Raw genomic sequence first — 22212 nt, forward strand, 5'->3', positions numbered from 1 at the left:
GTGCGAATTTCCTGTCAAGAATAATAAAACCAGTTAAAATTATTAATTGTTCTGGAAAGACTCTATTTTCATCAAGAATAATTTAGAGCGAAGTTTTTACAAAATTTCATCAGTATTTTTGAACCCAACTAATTCTTCAAATGTTTTAACATATGTATGTGCAATCTAGAACGAAGATGAGCTATCTGAAGGTCTGAGTGTTGTGCTATAAATGCATTTTAATTAAATCCACGATAACGTAAAATTGTATCAAAATCCGAGAGGGAAAAAAGTGAAAAATAATAATATTGTAACGGTTCAGAAATTTTCAGTACCATCTTATTCAAATTATAGTGTGCCTTGGTTCGGACTCAAGAGTGGGTGTTGCATCCACGATGATGCAGCTCAGTAGCGGTGGCGTGGCTGTTGTGTTGGCGTTTATTGTATTGAGACACTTCTGGTGTCTCATGTTATTGACGTGATGTCTAATAAATAGATGAACGCCGGCTGCACGCACGAAAAAGTGTGCCGTTACGCACATTGTTCCGTTACGCTGTGTCCCGTTACACTCATTGTTCCGTTACGCTGTGACCCGTTACACTAATTGTTCCATTACACTGTGTCCCATTATGCTTATTGTTCCATTACACTGTGTCCCATTACGCTTATTGTTCCGTTCCGCTGTGTTCCGTTACGCTGTCGGCGAGTGCAGTAATAAAATTTTATGTTACAATTGACTAAAAAATTATGGTGATTCATATAATTGATGATAGATATTTGATTACTGTTTATTTATATGAAAACTTGTTCATAATTATATTTAAACTTTATAGCTAAACGCCAGTTTTTAATATTAATTACAAGTCATCTACACATGAACTGTTTCGTCGACTGTTTATAAAGTGAAGTGAAAAGTTAATGTGGTTTTCATTGCTTATTACAACAACAATTTCCGCAATAAAGGTTAATTATTCTTGCATTTTAAAAATCTGATTACTAGTATAATTTCAAGTATTTATTCTTTTATTATTAAAATAAAAATGATTCAATTTTATTCATAAAAGTATGCAATCATTTCATTAATGTTTTGTTATGACGTTACGTTAAACTATCGTCCGTAAACTGACTTTACAGACAACCAAATTTTTATGTTTAATTATGTTTAATTTCAATGTTAACATAATTTTTTTAGTTAATGCTTTCTTATTTATTTTTATTTACGTCTTCCAAAGTCTCAGTTAACATTAATAGAAGATTTTGGTTTTCCGTGCGGCCATTTACCTCTGTTGAATGGACTTGTCCACGTATGAAAGAGGGGAATTAGCGGAGGGAGGTGGATAACGTCACGGGAGTGTGACGTATGCAGGGGAGAGACTGTTTGGACTCTGGGGGAGACAGTGGCTTGCGGGCGTTGACAGACGACGGAACAGCTGGGAGTTCCTGAACTGGAGCGGAGAGCCATAAATATGCGGTGTCGGTGTAGCTCCAGGCACGGGAGTAGGGACGCGACCCACTCGGTCGTTGTTAACTGTTAACCCTGGAAAGTGCTACGCGGTGCCATCGTTGCCGCAGCCTGCATCACCTGGTTTATTTTTTTTTTATAATTTGGAAGGAACGGCAACGTATTTACCGTAAGCGATCTCAAACTTCTCGTGAGTCGCGAGTGTTAATGCACCTCGCCCCGAAGTGCGATGACCGCTGCCATTTGACTGTGCTACATGTGCCACCTACGCCGAGTCTACACCCCGGGTACCGGGAGGCGCCGCGTGCGCTACAGTTTTGGTAAATTTCTACTACACGGCGAGAATTATTGTAAGTAAAACTTTAATTTTTTATTGAAGAAGAAGTTGGTTTTGGGACGGTGTGCAAGCTTTGGTGTGGACTCCCCCTCCCCCCCCCCCACCTCCTCCGTCCTTCAAGTACAGACTTAGACTTATGCGAAGGCAAGGCCTTGGTGTTGTAGGTAACGTGATCGCTACGGCTGGGCGTCACGTAAGGATTGTAATTTTTATGTCTAAAATGCCACTTGTTAGTATTACATGTATTATTATTTATCCTTTTTTTTATGTGTCAGAATAAATTTAAATTTTTGCTTACAAAGTAATTAGTATGAACCCTGCAATAATCTACTCAACCCATAATCAAGTGTTTAATTTTAGTTTTGTTTGTGTCTCTACCGTGTCTACGCGACCAGCCATGGTGAAGTCAAAGTCAGCTGGGTTTAAACAGAATGATTCTAACTAGCTGTCCTGGTAGGGACGGACGTGGGCTGCTTGCCCCGGCATGGGGTAGCAGGCTACAGTATTAGCGCATAGTATTTCCATGTTTTGTGTTACCACAACAATGCGCTCACCTGGCATAGCTTGTGCTAACTTTTCATGTCGCGGCGTAAGTAGAGCGGGTTACAACATTTGGGTAGGGCGGGACTGAAATGTTCTGGAACTAGGGACTGACGGGTTTTTACGCAGCCAGGAGTGGTCAGGCGGTGCTCACTCTGAGGGGAGGCTATGCTTCCTCCTGGAGGAAATGTGTTCAGGATATAACGTGGTAGGCTCACTCGGGGGGCGGCTGTGCCTCTCTCCCATGGCAACAAGTCAGTTAGGAGAGAAGTCCATGAGTTGTCAATATTACAAGAGTTAGCAATATAAAGTTCATTATGGTTCCGAGGGCAGGAGCGGTCCAAATGTAATCATTTAAGACTTGGCCAGGGAAATGTTCATCTTCAAGAAAAAATATAAGTATAGAACTGACATCTTTGGGTTAAGATAATCTTAAATAAAGACACGTCAGAAGGATTAGGGTTGAGTTTGGTGAAGTTCTATTTGGTTGTTGTTTGTATTTATTACTAGCTGCCCGACCCGGCTTCGCACTGCTATACTAATGGAAAAAAATTAAGCCACATCTCCCATTTACAGTAATGGTAAATAAAAAACAATTCAGTGAAAATTTATTACAATGCTGTATAATGTACCGGAGAGAAAATGAATAGCACCGATGGTTTCCCGACTCGTGCACGCAATGTACAACTCATGTACCCGTACTTCGCTACGGCAGTCTACAGGCAGATCACTCTTGCGCCGCTCATTATACATGCCCCTCCTTGTGGGTACGCCACTGCCGCGCGATGCCCGTTGCCATGGAGACGCAGAAGGCATGAACAGTGCAAAATCCTGTTCTCATGCAGACAAAGTACCCACTGTTGCCTGGTTTTAACCACCCATGGGATCTAATTTTCAGAAAATGTCATCCTGCGTAACACAAGGAACATTACTGTGAAGTTTTAAGTCTGTAAAATATATATATACTTGAAAAAAAAAAAAGAAAAAAAGGGCAATAAAAAAACAAAATTAAACACAGAGAGAGGAAAAAAAACAATAGTTTAGGTTTGCGATTTAAAGTGATAAAAAGTATTTAAATACTAATTGAACTCTTATGAGGGTACTGATTGCTTCGTTGTTAATATCACACGGGTGTTTTTTTACTTGTATGGGAAAATTAAGAATGATGAGGCATCTAGTGCGTGGCAACAATGTTAATAGGCAATAGGAAATAAACTTCTAGCGCCTGCGGCATTGTTAACACACACTTCGTACGTGTACTGCATGTTGTATCTAACCCCCTCTAACGCATTTGATTCTAAATTGGACTTTTAGTAAGGATCCCTAATGTTATTGATAATATAATGTAGCCTATAGCCTTCCTCGATAAATGAACTATCCAACACTGAAAGAATTTTTCAAATCGGACCAGTGGTTACTGACATTAGTGTATTCAAACAAACAAACAAACAAACTCTTCAGCTTTATAATATTAGTATAGATTACATAAGTCATTGTTTAAGGATAAGAGTTGTGAATTATATTTGGAGGTTTAACTATGATGTATAAAGACTAACAATTTAAAAGTTAGATTTGTGAAAATAAATGTAGTTTGGTTTTGAATAAAGTGTTAAATTAATTTTATTTATTAACTTCAGTCATAGTTCTAAGTGGTTAAACTTCCTTCAGAAAATGACCTGTATATGTCAAGAAAAGTAAGGTCCTGTAGGTACCACTTTAAAGTCTCGCTGCAAGCTGGTTTTTCTCGACTAAGTGATTAGTGCATTCGGAGTTACGTTTCCCCCTATGTTCTGAGAAAGTGATGACAGCTCTGCAGTTTTTCTTTTTAACAGCAACTCGTAAAATTTAATGGTAACATCCTCTCTTTCATTTATTAAATGATTATTGAATAACCACTCCAATACATTAATGAAATATTTTTTAATTGATTTATTTAATGTATTTCAAATGAAAGTTACAACTGGTGTTTAGAACTGGTTAGTTTTCAATTTCTGATGGAAGTTTAGCAAGTGTTTACTTTAAATTTTAGTCTGTTTGCATAGCATTAACAGGAATTTGTTTACAGTAGGTTTGTGTGTTTATGTTGATATCGTCCCGGGCTGCGCCCTTCTGAGCCCTTATGTGCCACCACCTCCCCCCTTACATGCTGCGAGCCCACTCTTTCCACCACCACTCTCTACGACCCCGGCGTTTAACCGCCCGCCGAAGTGTGTGTGTGTGTGTGTGAGTGTGTATGTGTGTGTGTGTGTGTGTAAGTGTGTGTGTGTGTAAGTGTGTGTGTGTGTGCATCGGCCTGCGCCCACCGATGTGACGTCAGAGCTCCGCTCCTGAAAGTTGCCGAGCGAGGACAACGGTCAGTGAGTCACCAGCGTTGCAAGAGGAAGGAGCTTCATGCACCTGTCATCGTTTTTAGGAGGTTTTTAGTGATACAGGGGGAAACGGGCCTCGCCACACACGGGCTACGTCACAGCCCTGAGAACAGAGTAGCCGGGTCCACATGCCCATTATACATGTGGTGGCGCCCTAAACTTCGACGAACACTTCAACCCCCATTGCGGTAGCAATGTGATCATAAGGATCAAAAGTTTACATGTTAAGGTGTTTTACATCTATGAGATTCACTGGAGATCTATCAGGAATTTATCACGCGAGGAGAATGCATTTGTTACGACTACAAGAGTCAGAACAGAGTACTGGATTTATTTATTTTAAAGAGTTTATGAGAGAATATGTTCATGTAGACATAATAACGGGATGTGGCAGATACCAGTAAATCACGTAGTTATGACTGATTTTAAGTTTGAACATAAAATTTTAATTTTATGTTCGTACCTTAAATTTTAATTAAGTCTGCAGTTCTACGAATTGGTATTGTTTTAATTTATGTACATGATAAGATTGCAGGTTCATTTTAATTCAAAATTATTTTTTATTTCATTTGAGTTGCTAACATGATGTTTGTTTTGTATTGAGCTCGTAAGAGAATTAAACTTACGAGTTAAAAAAACATTTAGGGTTACGAGGTATAAAATTCAAGGGGAAAGATAAAAGTTAATAAGAATAAAGAGTTGAAGATAGTTCAATCAAAAAGACTTAACAGTTACAAGGGAATCGAGCACTAGTATCTTAATAGGAAATTTTGGGAGTTGTTTCAGACGGGTTGGGTCCGTGAAAGCAATGCAGAATGGACACAAGACCGAGACATGCTGCTATCTAGCGGCCAACGGCAGAAAAGAAGGAGTTGGTTTCCTGACGAGAGAATGTTGGCAGACTTAGATGATTCAGTTGACGTCACACGCTGCATGCAGAGACATGGACGGTCATTAGGCAGTGGCAGTGACCTTGATTTGACAGCTGATTCTGAGAGATCTGTGCAGTCAGGAACATAATGTTAAGAAAATAGGTTATTGTTATTAATATATATTTAAGTTTTGTTTCAGGAGAAGAAGTATAAGTGTACATGTCAGTGATTTATTTTAAGAGTTGCATGACGTATAGGCTAGAGGTGTATCATTGTCTGTTCTTTGTGTTTGTGTTGATTAAAATCTACCATCTGTTCAAAAATAATTTGTTGGAAGTATGATAGGAAATAAAGGAGAAAACTGAAGGAATAGAGAGATGTTACAGTCTTTTGAAAGAAAAAGGAATACAGTAGACCCTTGTTTTTACATATCTCAAGGGACTAGGAACAAAAAATATGTAAAAACTGGGAAAATATAAAAAGATGGAAGTGTTTAAAATTTTTTTTTATCCTAACTATGAAGGGAAACAATAAGCAAATATACACCACAATAAATAAAATGTCAGAGATGCTCACGTTTCTTATATTAACATAAATTTCATTATCTCACGTGGTGAAAACAATAAATCCATCAAATCTTGCAGTAATTCATATTTGTTTAAAGTAGACATTTAAAGTTGGCTTTCCCACAGCAGGCAACCTTTGTATAGTAATAGTTCATTTTGATGACTCCAGTAAGGGCGAAGCTCGTCAGTAATCTTGCCTGCCAGCCAACTAGATAGCGTATTTTTCTTCACCTTACTGAGAACTGAATCTTATCTGTCAATATAGCCAATCTAGTGGCCTCTATAAGAGTATCTTAAATGGACTTCCAGCATTAAAACAATTTTCTAACGTTGGGATTTTAATAGCCAAATGTAGCTATAGGAAGTCTACTCAAAGCATCAACATGTCTTATCCGTGTACCTGGTCTAGGGATGATATGGTAATCATACATTGACAACCACAGGCTCGGCGATAATATGTAAGGAGTCTGCTTATTGGGGTACAAGAGCCGAAGAAGCGGCTTATGATGTCACAATAGTGAATGGCTGTGCTGTTACATACTGCCTGAACTTTGTAACCCCAAACATTCTAGCCAAGGCCTCCTTATTGATCTGGGAATAATTCTTTTCAGCTTTCTGTAGAGTCCTTGACCCAAAAGCAATGGGTGCTTCACATCCATCTTCTGTGTCATGGGTCAGTACAGCATCCAGCCCATGTTCTGAAGCATCATAAGTTAATATAGATATGCTTCCTTGCATCATAATGCATGGGCACCACATCTGACTGCGTAAGTTCTTTAGCTACCCTGAAAGTCAATAAAACAAATAACTCTCACTGTACAAAAAGTGTCCTGGCTATCCTTGTCTGCCAATCTCTATTACTGTCCGTTCCCACACTTTTCCGTGATCCAGTAGTTGATTTAAAATTTACAATAAGCTTGTTTTGCCAGGTAAGAATCTCTCATAGAAGTTGAACAAGCCCAAGAATTACTGTAGTTCTTTCTTAGTGGTAGGTGCTGGGGCCTTGTGGATTGCCTTCACTTTATCATCTGTCGGATGTATACCAGTGCAATCGACCCTGTACCCTAGAAATGTCAATGAAGTGGCCGCAAAAACACACTTGGATTGTTTAAGCCACAGCCCTGCTTCCTCAATTCGTTCTAGGACCTGTTTCACACATAGCCAGTGCCATTCTTCATTTGGTCCTGTAACTAGTATATCATCCAGCAAGACCACACCCCAGGAATTCCTGACAGCAAAGTTGACAAATGCTGAAAAACACCTGGTGCTTTACAAATCCCATAAGGTAATTGTTTTTTCCTAAATAATCCTTTCATGGTATTTACTGTGTGCCATAAATTTGAAGTGTTTGGCACAAATGTAATTTTCACCTAAATTCTCCAACATAAACTTTGTTAGACCTTTGTGCATACTGATCAAATCTTTTTTTACGAGAGTCCGCGACACTTTCCCAACGCTTCAACCTACACCCAGATGTAATTTCGCCTATGCTAGTAACTCGCCTCACTTTTCTCCCCGCCTCTAGTCATGAACCCGATCAGTAAGTGTCCGACTTCATGACAGGAGGGCAACTCTCTGATGCTGCCCACAGCAGGCCAGTTCCAAAAGACCAGCTGACGTTGGCAGCACCTAGGCACGTCCTCTTCCTAATGTTTCACTGCCGTCGGGCACGTATCTGCGCCCGGCACAAGAGATTTCCCACAAACAAACACCCTTTCCCTATACCTCCAACCATTCCAGGAACTTCCACCCAGATCAACAGCCTTCTGGCTTCTAGAACATACCACTGGGCAGCGAACGGACAGCTTGCCCCAACTCTGGGCAGCAAAGCGAACAAACTTACCTTTAGTTAGCAGTCGGAGCGAGACCTCTGCCGGCCGCTACCACGACACACACTAAGTTCCATTCCACCCCAACAGAGCTCGCACCAGTGGGCTTCATATGGACCTAGCTTTCGTGAGTCCCCCATCGCGGCACTCTGACACACCAACACCGAGTCAGTTCCGGTTGTCCCCGACAGAGCGCTCTGCGTTGCACCTCTGAGGCCCCTTTAAGTTAGGCAATTAGCTCTCTTCGTATTTTTCTTGGTGGGTGGAGAAAGTACTCCACAGGCCTATTCCAGCCAATCAGAGGCCATTTCTCCCACTCCCTAGGACTCCGGGCCTCTCGCCCCTAATTTAACCACATGTCACCTAGGAGACATATATTCGTCCTGCTGCAGTCAACGCGATCACATCTCATGCCGGAGCTTCATCGCCCGCGACTTTGACATTTTCGGCCGCAACTAAATTAAGAGATGTAATCTCTTAAGTTTGGGAGTTTTCCGTTAAGTTTTCCTTTCATCTAGTTGGCTAGTCACTTTAGTTCAGCCCAGTAGCTAGTGCTTACGATGTCTCGCGCTGGTTCGCCATGACCACTCCCGCCGCCTCTCCTGAGGGAGTGACTCACTTCACTCCAATCCCAGACTGGTAAATGGAAAATTAAATGTCCTTTTGCTATATCAGGGTGGCTAGCAAAACCTCTACAAAAATTTCCCTGACTTTTCCCTGACTTCTCCAGGTAAGCTACTGCTTTTCCCTGACTATACAGAAAAGCAAAAAAATAACAAGATTTCAAAGTGTCACAAATCCACAAAATAGAATTTTTTCACTATAAATAAATTAAAATTTCTTAATTTTAAAAGTTTTCATTGCCACAGTAATATTAATCACTTCATTGTTTTAATTTCTTCATCACTCAGTTGCGACTGCCTATGTGCATTTTCAATGATTTTGGACTTTTTCTCTTTCAGCTCTTTTATTATCATTTCAGATTTTCTTTCCCTAGCTGCTTCTTCTTTCTTTCCTGCTTCCTCCTCCTTTCTCAATGCAATTGCATCTCTGAATCTTCTTCTTTCTTTCCTGCTTCCTCCTCCTTTCTCAATGCAATTGCTTCTCTGAATCTTGAATATGCATTATGAACAGAGTGAATAAGTTTTTTTGCTAATGTTCAAGTTTTTCTATACCACCTGAACAAGTTACTGAATCATGCACACACCTTCTGGCCACTAAACTTTCTTCTTTCATGTTTGGCAACAAACTCTCAGAGTTTACAGAGAATCCTCTTTCAAGGTTTGCATTGCCATGCGAGATGATCATTACAAGTTTCATCACTTGTGCAACATTGTCAGTCTCGGTGCATTCTTTAAAAAGGTTTCTCCAGAAATGGTCAACACGTAGAGATTTCCGTGAATATTTGTTTAAGCTATCCTGAACATTTGGCTGCGAGCATGTGCTCTTATACTCACGCAAAGCTTTGTCTGCCACAGATATGTCCACCTATTTATTGTCAGTCAGCACAGTAAGAAGTATGGCCAATCTCTTGCTTCTCAGCTCTACATTAGATGCAATGTCTGGGTCAAAACATGACACAGCTCTTGTAAGCTTGTATGCTAATGGCGAACGTTCTACAAGCTTAGTTACAAACTTGCATATGCACTGCCTACAACACTCACGGAATCTCAAAACATCGAGCTCTGAAGCAGTCTTCACTTTTTTTAGTTCATAGACTATGATAAATGGAAGAGACATAGATTTAGCAGTATGCAAATTTGCCACTTTACTGAAATCAATTTTATGCATGACAGGAGAACTTTTCAGTATCTCACTATTAACAATGTGTTCCATTTGTTCATGAATCATGGTAGATAAAGAAGAATGAAGAAATGGTACCAATGGCACATCAGCCTGAAATTCTGTCAGGAAGGGTTCAACATCAGATGCCAAAGATTTTAAAAATGTAAGTTTTACAGGTAACAATGGATTTTTCGTTATATCTGCTACAATTCTGAAGCTATTGCAAGGTGCCACAGGTTTCTTGTCTTTCTGCATCTCTTTCACAAACAGTATGATGTTGGGAAGGAATTCAAGAGCTCAATGTGCAACTGAACTATTTTCCACCCATCTGATGGCACAAAACTTTTTGGGAAATACTTCTGATGATGTGACTGAAGTATACAAAGCTCGTCTGGCAGGCACACCTTTGAAAATATTATACAAAGCTCGAAGAAATTCTATTATTTTCCAGTCTGCACTAACTATACCTGCCTTGAATGCACAGTTTACAGTATGCAAACCACAACTGCCTGGTTCTAATATTTCTGGGGCATGCTCTTCACAACTAGATTTAATGTCATTTTTGAGTTCTCGCAATAACTTCCAGTTGACATTGGGCCCTTCCATGGAAATCTGAACACTGTCATGGAGAGAAAGACTCTTGATACCACATTTGAAAGCATTTAGTAAGTGAAATGCAGTTGATTGGCCTAAGAAAACAGATGTGTAATACCTGGTCACTACACCATCACACTCTAAATCCCAAAATCGTACAGTTATACCCATCTGTTGCTTTTGCGAAACTTTGTTTAGAAAGTCATCAAAACCTAGAGATGCCAACCCCCAGGTGAGACAATCAGTAATCACAATTTTTTTTACACATGCGTAAATCAGGCACGACAAAAATTTATGAACACTGAACATTATGAACCTACTGATAGTGAGTATAATCCAATGTTAAAGATAAATCTCATATTGGATGTTACACTATATAAAAACATTTTTTGATAGTTTATACATGATAGTTTTTTCAGTAAACAAAGGTAGGTAGCTTACCCCATATTACTGTCCTTCATCAGACAGGGACAACTTTGTGGCACGTTTTGCTGCAGCCAACTCTTCTTTGCTAAACTTGTTTTGGTGACATATGGTGTTGTGAGTAAATGACTTCACTTTCTGCACAAGCAGTGCATTTAGTGTTTCTGTAGATAAATTGGGTCTAAATACAGTTTGGTTCTTTCGTACTATGCTGAAAATTCTTTCAGTTGGTGCATTGCTATGAGGAACTAAAAGAATAGTTAACATTAATTTGCTGAGTTCTCCAAATTTGTACAGCCCACTTTCATCTTGCAATCTGGAAATGTTGTGCCATGCTACATCGATACTAGGAGCAGCAAGAACTTCTTCACCAAAATCAGAGAACTGGTAAGCAGCAAATTCAGTTTCCAATTGGCCAATATTAACAGGCAAGTTTTTGAACAAAGTAACCATGTACTGAACAGAAGAAAATGAAACTTTTCTTCTCAAACGAACATCCAATACCTCAGCATGCTTCAGAAACTCATTGTAAATGGGCATTTTCTTGAGAATGTAGTCACAGCCTGCTTTGTAAAATTCCCTAACATTGGAATAAAACTGACTTATCTGTAAAGCTGTAAGATTTTTCCCTTGGATGTAGGCTCTAGTGCTAGCACCAATCACTAGGTCAGGATCATCTTTCTGATTTTTTCTTCTTTGAAAGTCAACATCAAAAATAGATGCATTATCAGTACTATCTTTGAGTGCTGTAGGCTTAACAAATCTTACTAGTAAATCTGTGTAAAGAGCAACAAGTTTCCTCTGTAGAGCATGTATTTGGGGAGCTTCTTGTAGAAGAAAAACATTGGTAGAAACAAAAAGTGGAAGAGTGTTACTGAAAAAGAGACAGTACAGTTTACATAAAGGATTTTCAATCTGAGACTTTATGTCGAGAAACTGTGAATTGGAAACATCAGCATTGTCACCAGAGAAGAAATGTTCCAAAGCTTCAAATTGTTCGATCATCCTGTTAACAGAATCCAACAGAGACAACCATCGAGTGCTCACATGTTTCAAAATTTTGTGGGGTTTGGTGCCACAAACAGCTTGACACAACTTTAGACAGTTCTTACGTTTCGAGCTCTTTTGAAGAAAATAATACAACTGTATCAAAAGCTGTTCAACATTTAAATCCCTGAATTGACTAGAGGCTTTTTGTGCAGCTATATGAAGAAGATGACAAGAACATCCTTGCAGAAGTACAGAAAGTTGAACTTCTCTAATGAAAGCTATAACTCCTTTTAAATTGCCCACCATTGTGTTTGCATTATCACATGCGAAGGAGACACAATTTTTCCAAGGTATAGACTTCTGAGTCAGTTCCTTATTCAATATATCGAAGATTCCTTTCCCTGTACTATCAGTGGATTCCAGCAAAGACAATAGCGAAGTGCATATTCGGCCTTGACAACTATTATAGTATGACACAACAACTGGATACAATTTTACAGAGCTCATATTGTAATCTGAACTACCGTCTGTTGCCAAACCAAACGGCCCATTTTGTAACTGCTGTACAATATGCTTTGTTGTGGAATCAGCCATGCATTTAACTAGAGCAGTAGCTTTAGTCCTTCCACATGCAAATTTTTTTGCAATGGCAGAATCGGGAAACATTGCTCGAAACAAAGAATTCGCATGGTCCGTGCATGCAATTGGAATGTTGTGTTCTATCAGAAATGACGAGAATAAAAGCTCGGCATTTGTAACGGAAGTGTCGTCTTTGTTTGCAAAATATGATGTTACCGGCTTCGATGTACATTTTATTTTCATGTTGTCCTGATGCTTAGTAGAATTCACGTGCCGCCTACAGTCGTCTCTACCTCCATGAGCAACTGAAAAGTCGCAATCGCACACAGAACACCACACGTGATTTTCAGACCGTTTGGACACACGCAAACATGGCCACTCTTCAGTGTAGCTTTGTCTATATTTCTGAAGAACTTTTTGCCGCTTTGAAAACATGGTGAGAACATTTATCACAAAAAATGTTGACTAACACATACTATTATACACACACTATACGGTCGCAACACGTAACACATTAAAATTACAAAAAATTAACAGCACAACACGCCGAGACGCAAGTTCTCACAACTGAATGGCGCACACGCTGAAGTCGATTCGATATATCGCCATGTGACAGCCACAGCCAAGTCAGAGTCGATAACATATATCGACTGTCTCGTCTCTTCTTTTAAGGCATTTTCCGTAGAAATTTTGTCACGTCCGTAACCCCGTAATTATGGTTAAAATCAGTAATAATTACGGAATATCCGTAACAGTTGGCATATCTAAAAACCTATTACGACTTTTTTTCCTTTCAGCATTTTACTAATTTCATCCCTGAAATATGGTGCTAGACCAAATGTGATATAATAACCTACCTTATCTCTCTGCAACTGAAGTTTCCTTGCTATGGTACTATCTGGAAACATTGTACGAAAAAGAAGTACATCACGTCCAGCTACACGCAAAGAACTGTGTCTCATCACACACTGAATACACCACAATATTTCAGCTTCCATGACTTCATCATTTAGCATAAATGGTTGAATTACACTGGATGACTTTACCACAGACTGGTTCAAACACTGAGGTCTAGATGGCTGCTCTTTCTTCACAGATGTTTGTACATATGCTATTTCCCCACCAGCTGAATGCTCCGAGACTGAAGATGTCGATGGAAGTAATGACACAGCTTTAGTTTCACAAGGTACAGACTTGAAAAAAGCATTAACCTTCACACAGTTTAAACTTTCAGCCCACTTCAAGTGTTTTTTTCCTTCCACGTGACTTGTATCAGCACGGCGGCCCATGTTGCTTAAATAAAAATTAACATTACATCAATTGCACCTTGCTAAATTATTGTCTTTTGGAACTCTAGCGATCCATTTTAAGGTAGGATCGGCTAACCAATCCGACCTAAATAAAGTTTTTTTCCTACCTGCCATTATTTTTTTAGATCACTGGAGCCGTAGAAATGAAACACACAGGAAACGCCCACTATCAAGACATTTCTTATATTCTAGACAATTTTCTAGAACACAGGTCACGCTTCACCGTAATTTCTGATCACACAAATAAAACAATTGTCACTACACAGCAGAAAAGTTTACGCCACGTTCGTCCTTTAGGCGGTGCCGTAGATATAATAAAATTTAAGTCTATGAATTTCTCTTGAATGATACACGTTCATAAGCCGAGGAAATATTATTACAGAAACATATAAAAGTAAACAACGTAACACAAACACAGCCAAAAGTGGCGCACGCACAGCAAGAACGGACAAAGACAAATGAGCAGTGAACCCAGTGTTGTTAGGTCCGCCCGCGTGTTCATATCTCGCATTCTCATTATGTAACTACATTCGCCTCCAAAACGGCTTGAAACACTACAGTAGACTAACCTAAATTCATTAAAGAATGTTATAGAATTTAACAAACAGCAGACAAGATAAACCACCGGCTGAGTGGCTTTTATCACAGTGGGAACTAAAACAACATCACACCACATCCACAAAGGAAACCACTGGTCTGGCAACACTGGCAGTGGATGCTTGGAAGTAAATTGTAGTACGTGCCAGAAAAACCATTTATTTGGGACGAAACACTGGTACGCCGTGGCACCTTTACACAACAAAATTATCTTGGTAAAAATAAATATGGAACATAAAACTGGTATGTATACCAAGAAATTGGTACGTCTTACTACACCACTGCAGAAATGTAGAAATGTCTGTTTAGTAAGTTATGGATTTACGTTTTTTAATATTATTCCCCGACTTTTCCAGGCATCACAAAAATCACAAAAATTTCCTGACCGTTCCCAGTTTTCCAGGTTTTCGCGGTCGCTCGCCACCCTGTATATTTGCCTCCCCATTTAATCTTTTGCCCTAACATGTCTATCTATTTATTTGGATTATTGACCACTGGATCCTTTTTTTTTGTAACAGTGGGGTGCAACAACCAGGTCAAGAGTCTTTCAAGACTTCTCAAAATTTAATCTTCAAAATTCACGCCGGCCCCTCGGAAATTGAAGAATGCCAGAATCTTCTAGTTATTCTCAGCCAGTGAACATTTCTCTGTAGAATATTGTGAATATATACTCCAGCACCTATCAGAACAACTAAGATCTTAAATCAATTAAATTTATTAACGTTAAATTTATTTTGGTGAAAATAGGATTGTTAACATTTGTAAAATGTATCAGATAGTTTTAATTGATATTTACTAACAGCCCGGGTCCCCTTATTATAATTAGTTCTGTCAAGGGTAATTTTTTTAATTTCAATGAATATCCAAAGAAAATATAACAAATCTTAATTAACAATAAAACAGGTATAAGATAAGCAAACCAGATGTTTTTTCACTTCGATTACGATCGACCTTCCTAGTTCCTATTGTTAGAACTAATTAAATTGTAAATGTTTCTCCCTTGTGTCCTCTGATTATACAGTTGTCACTGTGTAGCCCATATAAGGCAGCTTCCAGAATTTTTATAAATAAATTTATGTACAGCTTTTCTTTAACTACAAAAGGACAGTAACAACTGTTAAGAGTTCTGCTTTAGGTTCAGCCACAGCCACCTGTAAGTATGCTTCTGCTAAGTCCAACGTGGTAAACACTTTTCCCCCTGCTAAGTTGGTAAATGCCTCAGTTATGGTGTGTAGTGGGTAGAAATTTTTCTTACATACCACATTGACAGTAAATTTATAGTCCCCACAAATTCGTACTGATCCATCAGTCTTGCGAACTGGTACTTAAGGGTATTGCCCACTGCGAATAAGCTACTGGTTCATAAACCTCAAGTTCTAATTGATCAATTGCTTTCCCGATACACACTATCAAGGCAAAAACTACAGATCGGCTTCCGCGAAACACCAGTTTAGCGTCTGACAGTACCTCTATGCTCACCAGTGGCCCCATATAGTGACCGAGTTCCAGATCATCAAATACCCTTGAATGTTCCCTGATCACTTCTGCTGCCTTTCTCATTCAGCTACGGCCCAACAGACTTGGAATCTTCCCATCAACCACTAAGAACCTTAACCTAGTCTATTTAGTTCTTACATTTACCTCTAATGATCACAGCACTTAAAGTTTTTGTTGGGACCATGTTGGAGCACCAAGTTTGCGTCTCGCAGCACAGGTTCCTCTGGCCACAAAAGCTTGAATGTATCATTGCTAATTATATTATGACTAGCAACTGTGTCCACTTCCATGTTCAGTTGTCTGTCATCTAACCATACTTCCATGTGGATTGGTGGTCGAGAGTATGGTGATACTGTACTCATATTGTACAAGCTGTATGTTGCTGCCTCATTCTCTAAAGATCATAATCCACCTTCATGCTGTAATTAGCACTGCTCTTCCTATCGTTTGTCATCTTAGGCACACCCCTGCTGGATTGTTGATTCTTTTTTGCTATGCATGCCAGCTCTAAATGAACTGAAATGGCTAATCGTAACTTGATGTCTGCTACCTTGTAGATTATGCCAGCCATTACATCGCCAGCAGGTTTGCGAATGCTCTGTCACTGGCTTACTTCCCGTCACCCACCTGTTGGGTCTGCTGTCCAGTGCATTCCTGTTGTTGAAGGCATTTTGGTTTTCAGATGTGTGCCTATGGTCTGATGCATTCTTGTATGTCATTAACACTGACACTGCTCCCACTAAGTCATTCATTGTTCCACGCAAATCGTGCACATTCCGACTTTGTTTCCGCTGCTGTAGCTAAGTCCACTGTATCTTTATATGTCAATTTGACTTTAGAAAGCATGGTATGCTGAACTGCACTATCCCTCACGCCACAGATGCTTTTGGTGATACCAGTGATGTTACCAGGTTATATAGCTCAGTGCACATACTGTGAAAAAAAATAGCCTTTTATTATTCCTCTTTGTCCTCAACTCTGTTCGCCACAAATTAATACTGTAGATGCTCAGCATACATCTTCCACACATCTCGTCCCGGCACAAACTCATTACAACACAGCTCATTACAACAGGCCAACCAACCTACTTACACTATTTACACAAACAAACTACTATATAACAGTACACAACAGAATCAATGTGAACTATCAATTAAAATAATACTGATGCCAGTGTTTAGTGTAGGTTGGGAAAATTTTTTTAGGTATTACATATTCTCCCAAAACAATGGTATATCTTTTAGTGGATAGTTTCTAAACAGTTGCTTTATTATTGCCACAAATCCTTCAAAAAGTACAGTACAAAGTATTTTTTTTTAGCCACAGGTGTAGCAATCCAAAAATTGTATTTTACAATCCCAAAGAAAAGTACTTTGGTGTTGTATGAAATTGTGTGCAAGATTTCTTAGAAAATATATTTTTTTTTTTAGATGTTTTATGATGCAAGTATTAAATGAGAAAATTTTTTTATTTGAATTTGATTTAGATGTTATATAAAAATTGTGATTACATTTTCTAATTGTTTGGATGATGCAAACCTTATTATTGCAAAGTGACAAAATTATGGTCCCTTCAGGTTTGTATTATTGATGTTTGACTGTAATTAAATAAAATGTTTAGAATATTTATTTAAAAACATTTTACAAATGATAGCGTCCATGCATAAAAAATATGGCAGATATTGGTATTCCTGTTAAAAATATTTATTTTTAATGGTGTTGTGTTTATTTTCCACTATCTTGCTACCAGGATCTGTTGATTAAATAAAGAATCTAATTTTAATTTATAAAAATATACTTTTTGAAAATGCATGTGGTACATGTTAATGTAACTAGATTGATATATTATAAACAAAAACATTAATCTTTGAAGAAAATCAAGGCATTTGTAACAACCACTAGAAACAAAACAGATGTGCATGTAAAATTCATAATTTTAAATTTTCAATATTCAACCTTCAAATGTGAATAGTTGATTAATTGCCCTTTGCAACTATAGTGTTTGAGAATATTTGTACACCCCTTCCAGCTTAATCCTTTCCTCAAAACTGAGAGGTGTAGCAATTACTAATTCCAATAAAACAAAAACTCCTCAATAAGCATGCCTGTGTGTTCATAAAATCACACAGAGATGTAAAATTAAAAAGAAAAAAATCAATTTATTTTACCCCAAGTCTGTTCTTTGTTGTTAACTTAGTACATGAATCTTTTAATCATTTAATCTTTTAAGTCTTTCTTACGGTGGTCTGTTTAGCTTTGTTACACATATTGTCATTTAACTGCCCTTTTGATAAATAATTGACATATTTGTGTTTGTTTTCGCAGTTGGCTGAAGTACAAAATTCCATTTAACATAAATCCTAATAATAATGATAGGTTGGTATGAATAGCTACGAGAACAAAATTAATTGCATGACAGGATAATGACCCCCACCCCCCTAGGATCTGGTAGACATACAAACTAACACTGCTACAATTTTGCATGAGGGAACTTTCTCATCAAATAAAGACAAACGTATTTGGCAAAATCAATTAATGTTTTATAAACATTATCATGCCTTTAATAATAAAAAAGTTTAATAAAAAAAGTAACTCACAACATCTATTTCGGTGTTAGAATGACCCATGTTGCACACCACACAACCATTCTTCATCTTGTCCATGTGTTCTCGTGTGACAACATTTTTATTTCCTGTTGCCGTTACGACAATATCAACATTACGGATTACTTCATTGAGCTTCACAACACGGAAGCCATCCATGCTACAAAAAACATAAATACTATAGGTATAAAAAGGCACGAAATGAAAATTAACATAACTGTTAAATCAAAGATGTAGCTGATAAATGTTCAATGAATGATAAATATTCAGCAACTTATGACCAGCAATCTAATCTATAGTCTAGACATATGAGGATGTCAGTAACATATTAAGACTGATGATAAAAAAGTAGGAAATGTTAGAAAAATCATTTGAGATTTACCTAAATGACCTATATATACATTTCTAACTTACATTAAGAAAAATGAATGTTAGCTTTAATAGCATTTCGTAAAAAATATAAGTTTACATTATATTCATAAAATAAGCTTTAAACAGCATTCATTTAACACTTTGTATACTTGTGATTGGGATCAGTAGATTGTCAAACTCATGTGGTAATGGTAACTGGTTTGATCTCAGACCTTAGTGCTACTACAATTTATGAGAATCAATTTGTAAGCCAAGTGGTTCAAAGTCCACTATAATCTTTACAGGTCATATTGCTTGAATGTTCTGTGCATAACAGAAAGATGTAAAAAAACATACATTTATCTTTTTACTCTATTAGAACTTAGTACTCTCAAATGTGTTCAATGTTTTACTACTGAGACAATGTGCAAACTGAATCAAAAATAAATTTAACTGGACTATTCATTGCACTAGTACCCATCTTTCTATTTGAATGCCAAATGTTTTTTTAGCATTTTTTGTTGAGTTTACTATGCCTGAACTCAATGATAAAACACTGAATCGTATTGAGAATGATTCATGTTCTAATTCCAATCTAGTCATCCTGATTTTAATTTTCCATTGTTTCCCAAAATGATTCTAGGCAAATATGGGATGATTCCTTACTACTCGCCATGACCAATACTTCCAAATTTCTTTGCCTTGTTTCATTTGAGAGCATCTGTCTCTAACAACCTCATTAATGATGAGCTGGGCAGCATAAACAAACAAAAAAATAAAACTGTAACTATAACATCATCTCATATTTAGGATGTTGTACTTTTCAAAGTTTTATTATAATACTAGTAAAATTATTTTTGGGGTTCAAAAATATGTCACTTTGAATTCAAATGAGGAAGCAGTCTTTGTTTTTATTTAGTTACTTAAAAACTAATTAAAAGAGAATTTGTTAAGAAACTGCAAATTAGCTTTAAACAACTATCAAGTCATCATTTTTCATGTACAAATTGAAAATAAATTACACTAAAAAGTATACCAAACACTAATATTTGATCTGGGACTCCAATTTAAGACTAACTTTGATCCCTGCAATGCTACAGGTTGAAGAGTTGAACTAAAGATGCTAATATTTTGCAAAGGTTTTAAAAATATTTTTGCTGAAAAGCTAAACCTTTAGACATTCATTTGCAATCAACTACTACATAATTATTACAAAATAATTTTCTGTTTACATACTCACCATGCTTGCAAAGCACATATTGGGTCTATCTCAGTAATGTAAACCACACACCCAAGGCCCTTTAAAGCTTGACAACAGCCTTTACCCACTTCACCATAACCACAAAGAACAACTTGCTTGCCTCCAAACATTACATCCGTGGAACGCTTCAAGCTGAAAATAAAAACACGAAGATCACCTCAACAAAATGCTAAAATACATATTTTGAGTGTCCTGTTATAATTTATGAAATCAATATAACTTACCTATCAATTATAGACTCCCTGCAACTATAAAGGTTGTCAAATTTGGTCTTTGTAACAGAATCATTTACATTCATTGCAGGAACACTTAGTTTACCAGCTTTGGATAGTTGATACAATCTATGAACGCCTGTGACACTTTCTTCCACAATTCCTAAAAAACAAAAGCAAAATAACTAAATAATATTCTAACATATGAAAGTATTTCATAACACAAAAAAGAAACAGATAAATTTCTAATGTGTTACCTCACTCAAACCATAAAAAATGGCTGCTGATTCCCGAATAAATGATTGAATTACTATGTGAATATCTCAAGTCAACACTGAATCATTGGGATGGATAGAGTGAAATGATTAAATGGAGCAAACAAATAAATTTATGGAGAAACTGTAAAACCATGTTTTTACTTGTAAAACATCGGAGTTTGATCTCAGTGATAATCAAAACCATTTCACCTTGGCTGGAGGCAAATGCGTGGTTGTTTAATTTCTCTGGTTTGTTTTGATTAAATAGCAAATATATTTCTTTACCATTCAATCACCATGCTACTTTCTCTCCCCATCCTTAAAACTTTGAAAGCCCATTTATAAGTCAATAGGCTGAATTAAATACTGTTTGTTTATTACTATATCACAAGCACAGAACAGTACAACTTATGGTCCAACGTGAATTTTAGAAAGGTAAACACCATTAAAAATTTAAATTTAGATGGTTTATTTAAATATACTTGGAGATTATTTACTTCAGATGAAACAATAAATTAGTACTTGAAAGATTTGAGATTTGAGGAAAAATATTCAAGAATGGAGAGAATGTAGTTAATTCAAAATTTAAACTCTCACAACTATGAACTCCTTGTTTTTAAAATATTGTATTTTAATATGTAATTAATGTAAATAATATTACAATATGTTTTGGTTCTGGAAACTTAGTTGGCAAAAAGAAAATTTTAAGGGTTGTATGTGTTAACTAGGGCTGTGGAAATATAATTTTTTTAATTTGAATAGAAATCTACAAAAATTTTTTTTTCAGTTATTCTTTCTTAGGCACATCATGGAAAAATGATGGAAAGTGAATTTTTACGATGCGTGCGCATCATGCAACAAAATTTTCACAGGAAAATGGTGGACCCACGTGTATGAATATAAACCCATATATAGTCACTTTCATAAAAATTAGGGGACATACCAAATGTATTGGTGTGCCAAATGAAATTTATGATAGTGAAACTACTGTGGAATATATTTGGTAAACTAAAAAATTCATAGTAAAGAGTAATTTCAAGTTTCAAGCCATGTAGGCTTCGTAGCGCAGTGGTTATAGTGAGTGGCTAATAAGCTAAAGACATTTGGTTAAAAATTCTGCAGTGGAATTTTTATTTTTATTTTTATTTTTAAATTACAAATTACTGGTTTATACAAATTGTGCTTTATGCAAATATATATTAATACATTTTTTTTCTTTTTGTATTGCTATAATATTACAGAATTCATAGCTCAGTCTATCAGATTGATTATTTCATACTAAGTATGAAATATTTTTACTTAAAGTAATATTAAATTAATGACTTTTTTTTAGGAAAAAGGATTTTCATGAATTCGCATAGGTAATAAAAAATAAAACTTTATAATAACCGTAGTTCCACTATTATTTAATACTTAATAATTTATGGTTACCTATAAACTATATAGTATTAATTTTTAATGAATTTTAAATCAATTACATGCTAGGATTTACTATTTCTATTATGGTTTCATCAGAGACATTTCATTATATAGTTTAACTTTTCTCTCTGCAAATAGAATAATTTGATAGTCAATGTAGCTGCTCCGGTAGCAAATCCAGCAGCAGCTGCAGAACTACATGTTACTCGTGTTCAGAAATTTAGTGATTGATATTGAATACTGCTCCATATAATTAAGAAAATAATTTATTGTGAATATTAGTGATATAAATTGTGTTTATAAACTTTTTAAGTGTATTTTTATAAGTGAGGTTATGTTGCCACATGTACAATTTATTTGCATTATAAATTAGAATAAACA

At 36.8% G+C, this 22212-nt stretch overlaps 1 protein-coding gene across 2 annotated transcripts in view; it reads right to left on the minus strand.

The window, feature by feature from the left end:
• The window catches only part of LOC134529424 (adenosylhomocysteinase-like 1), a 133104-nt gene that overhangs the window by 34039 nt on the left and 76853 nt on the right, over nucleotides 1-22212 (minus strand). For both annotated transcript variants that reach the window (XR_010074575.1, XM_063363489.1), the window contains exons 9-11: nucleotides 20168-20318; nucleotides 19923-20075; nucleotides 18326-18491 (exon numbers count right to left, since the gene is read on the minus strand). Coding sequence is in view for 1 of the 2 variants with exons in the window: in XM_063363489.1 (XP_063219559.1) it covers nucleotides 18326-18491; nucleotides 19923-20075; nucleotides 20168-20318 (470 nt within the window). In the remaining variant the exon portion in view is untranslated. The remainder of the gene's footprint in view (nucleotides 1-18325; nucleotides 18492-19922; nucleotides 20076-20167; nucleotides 20319-22212) is intronic.

Source organism: Bacillus rossius, chromosome 2 (assembly GCF_032445375.1).
Source record: "Bacillus rossius redtenbacheri isolate Brsri chromosome 2, Brsri_v3, whole genome shotgun sequence".
Taxonomy (NCBI): domain Eukaryota; kingdom Metazoa; phylum Arthropoda; class Insecta; order Phasmatodea; family Bacillidae; genus Bacillus; species Bacillus rossius.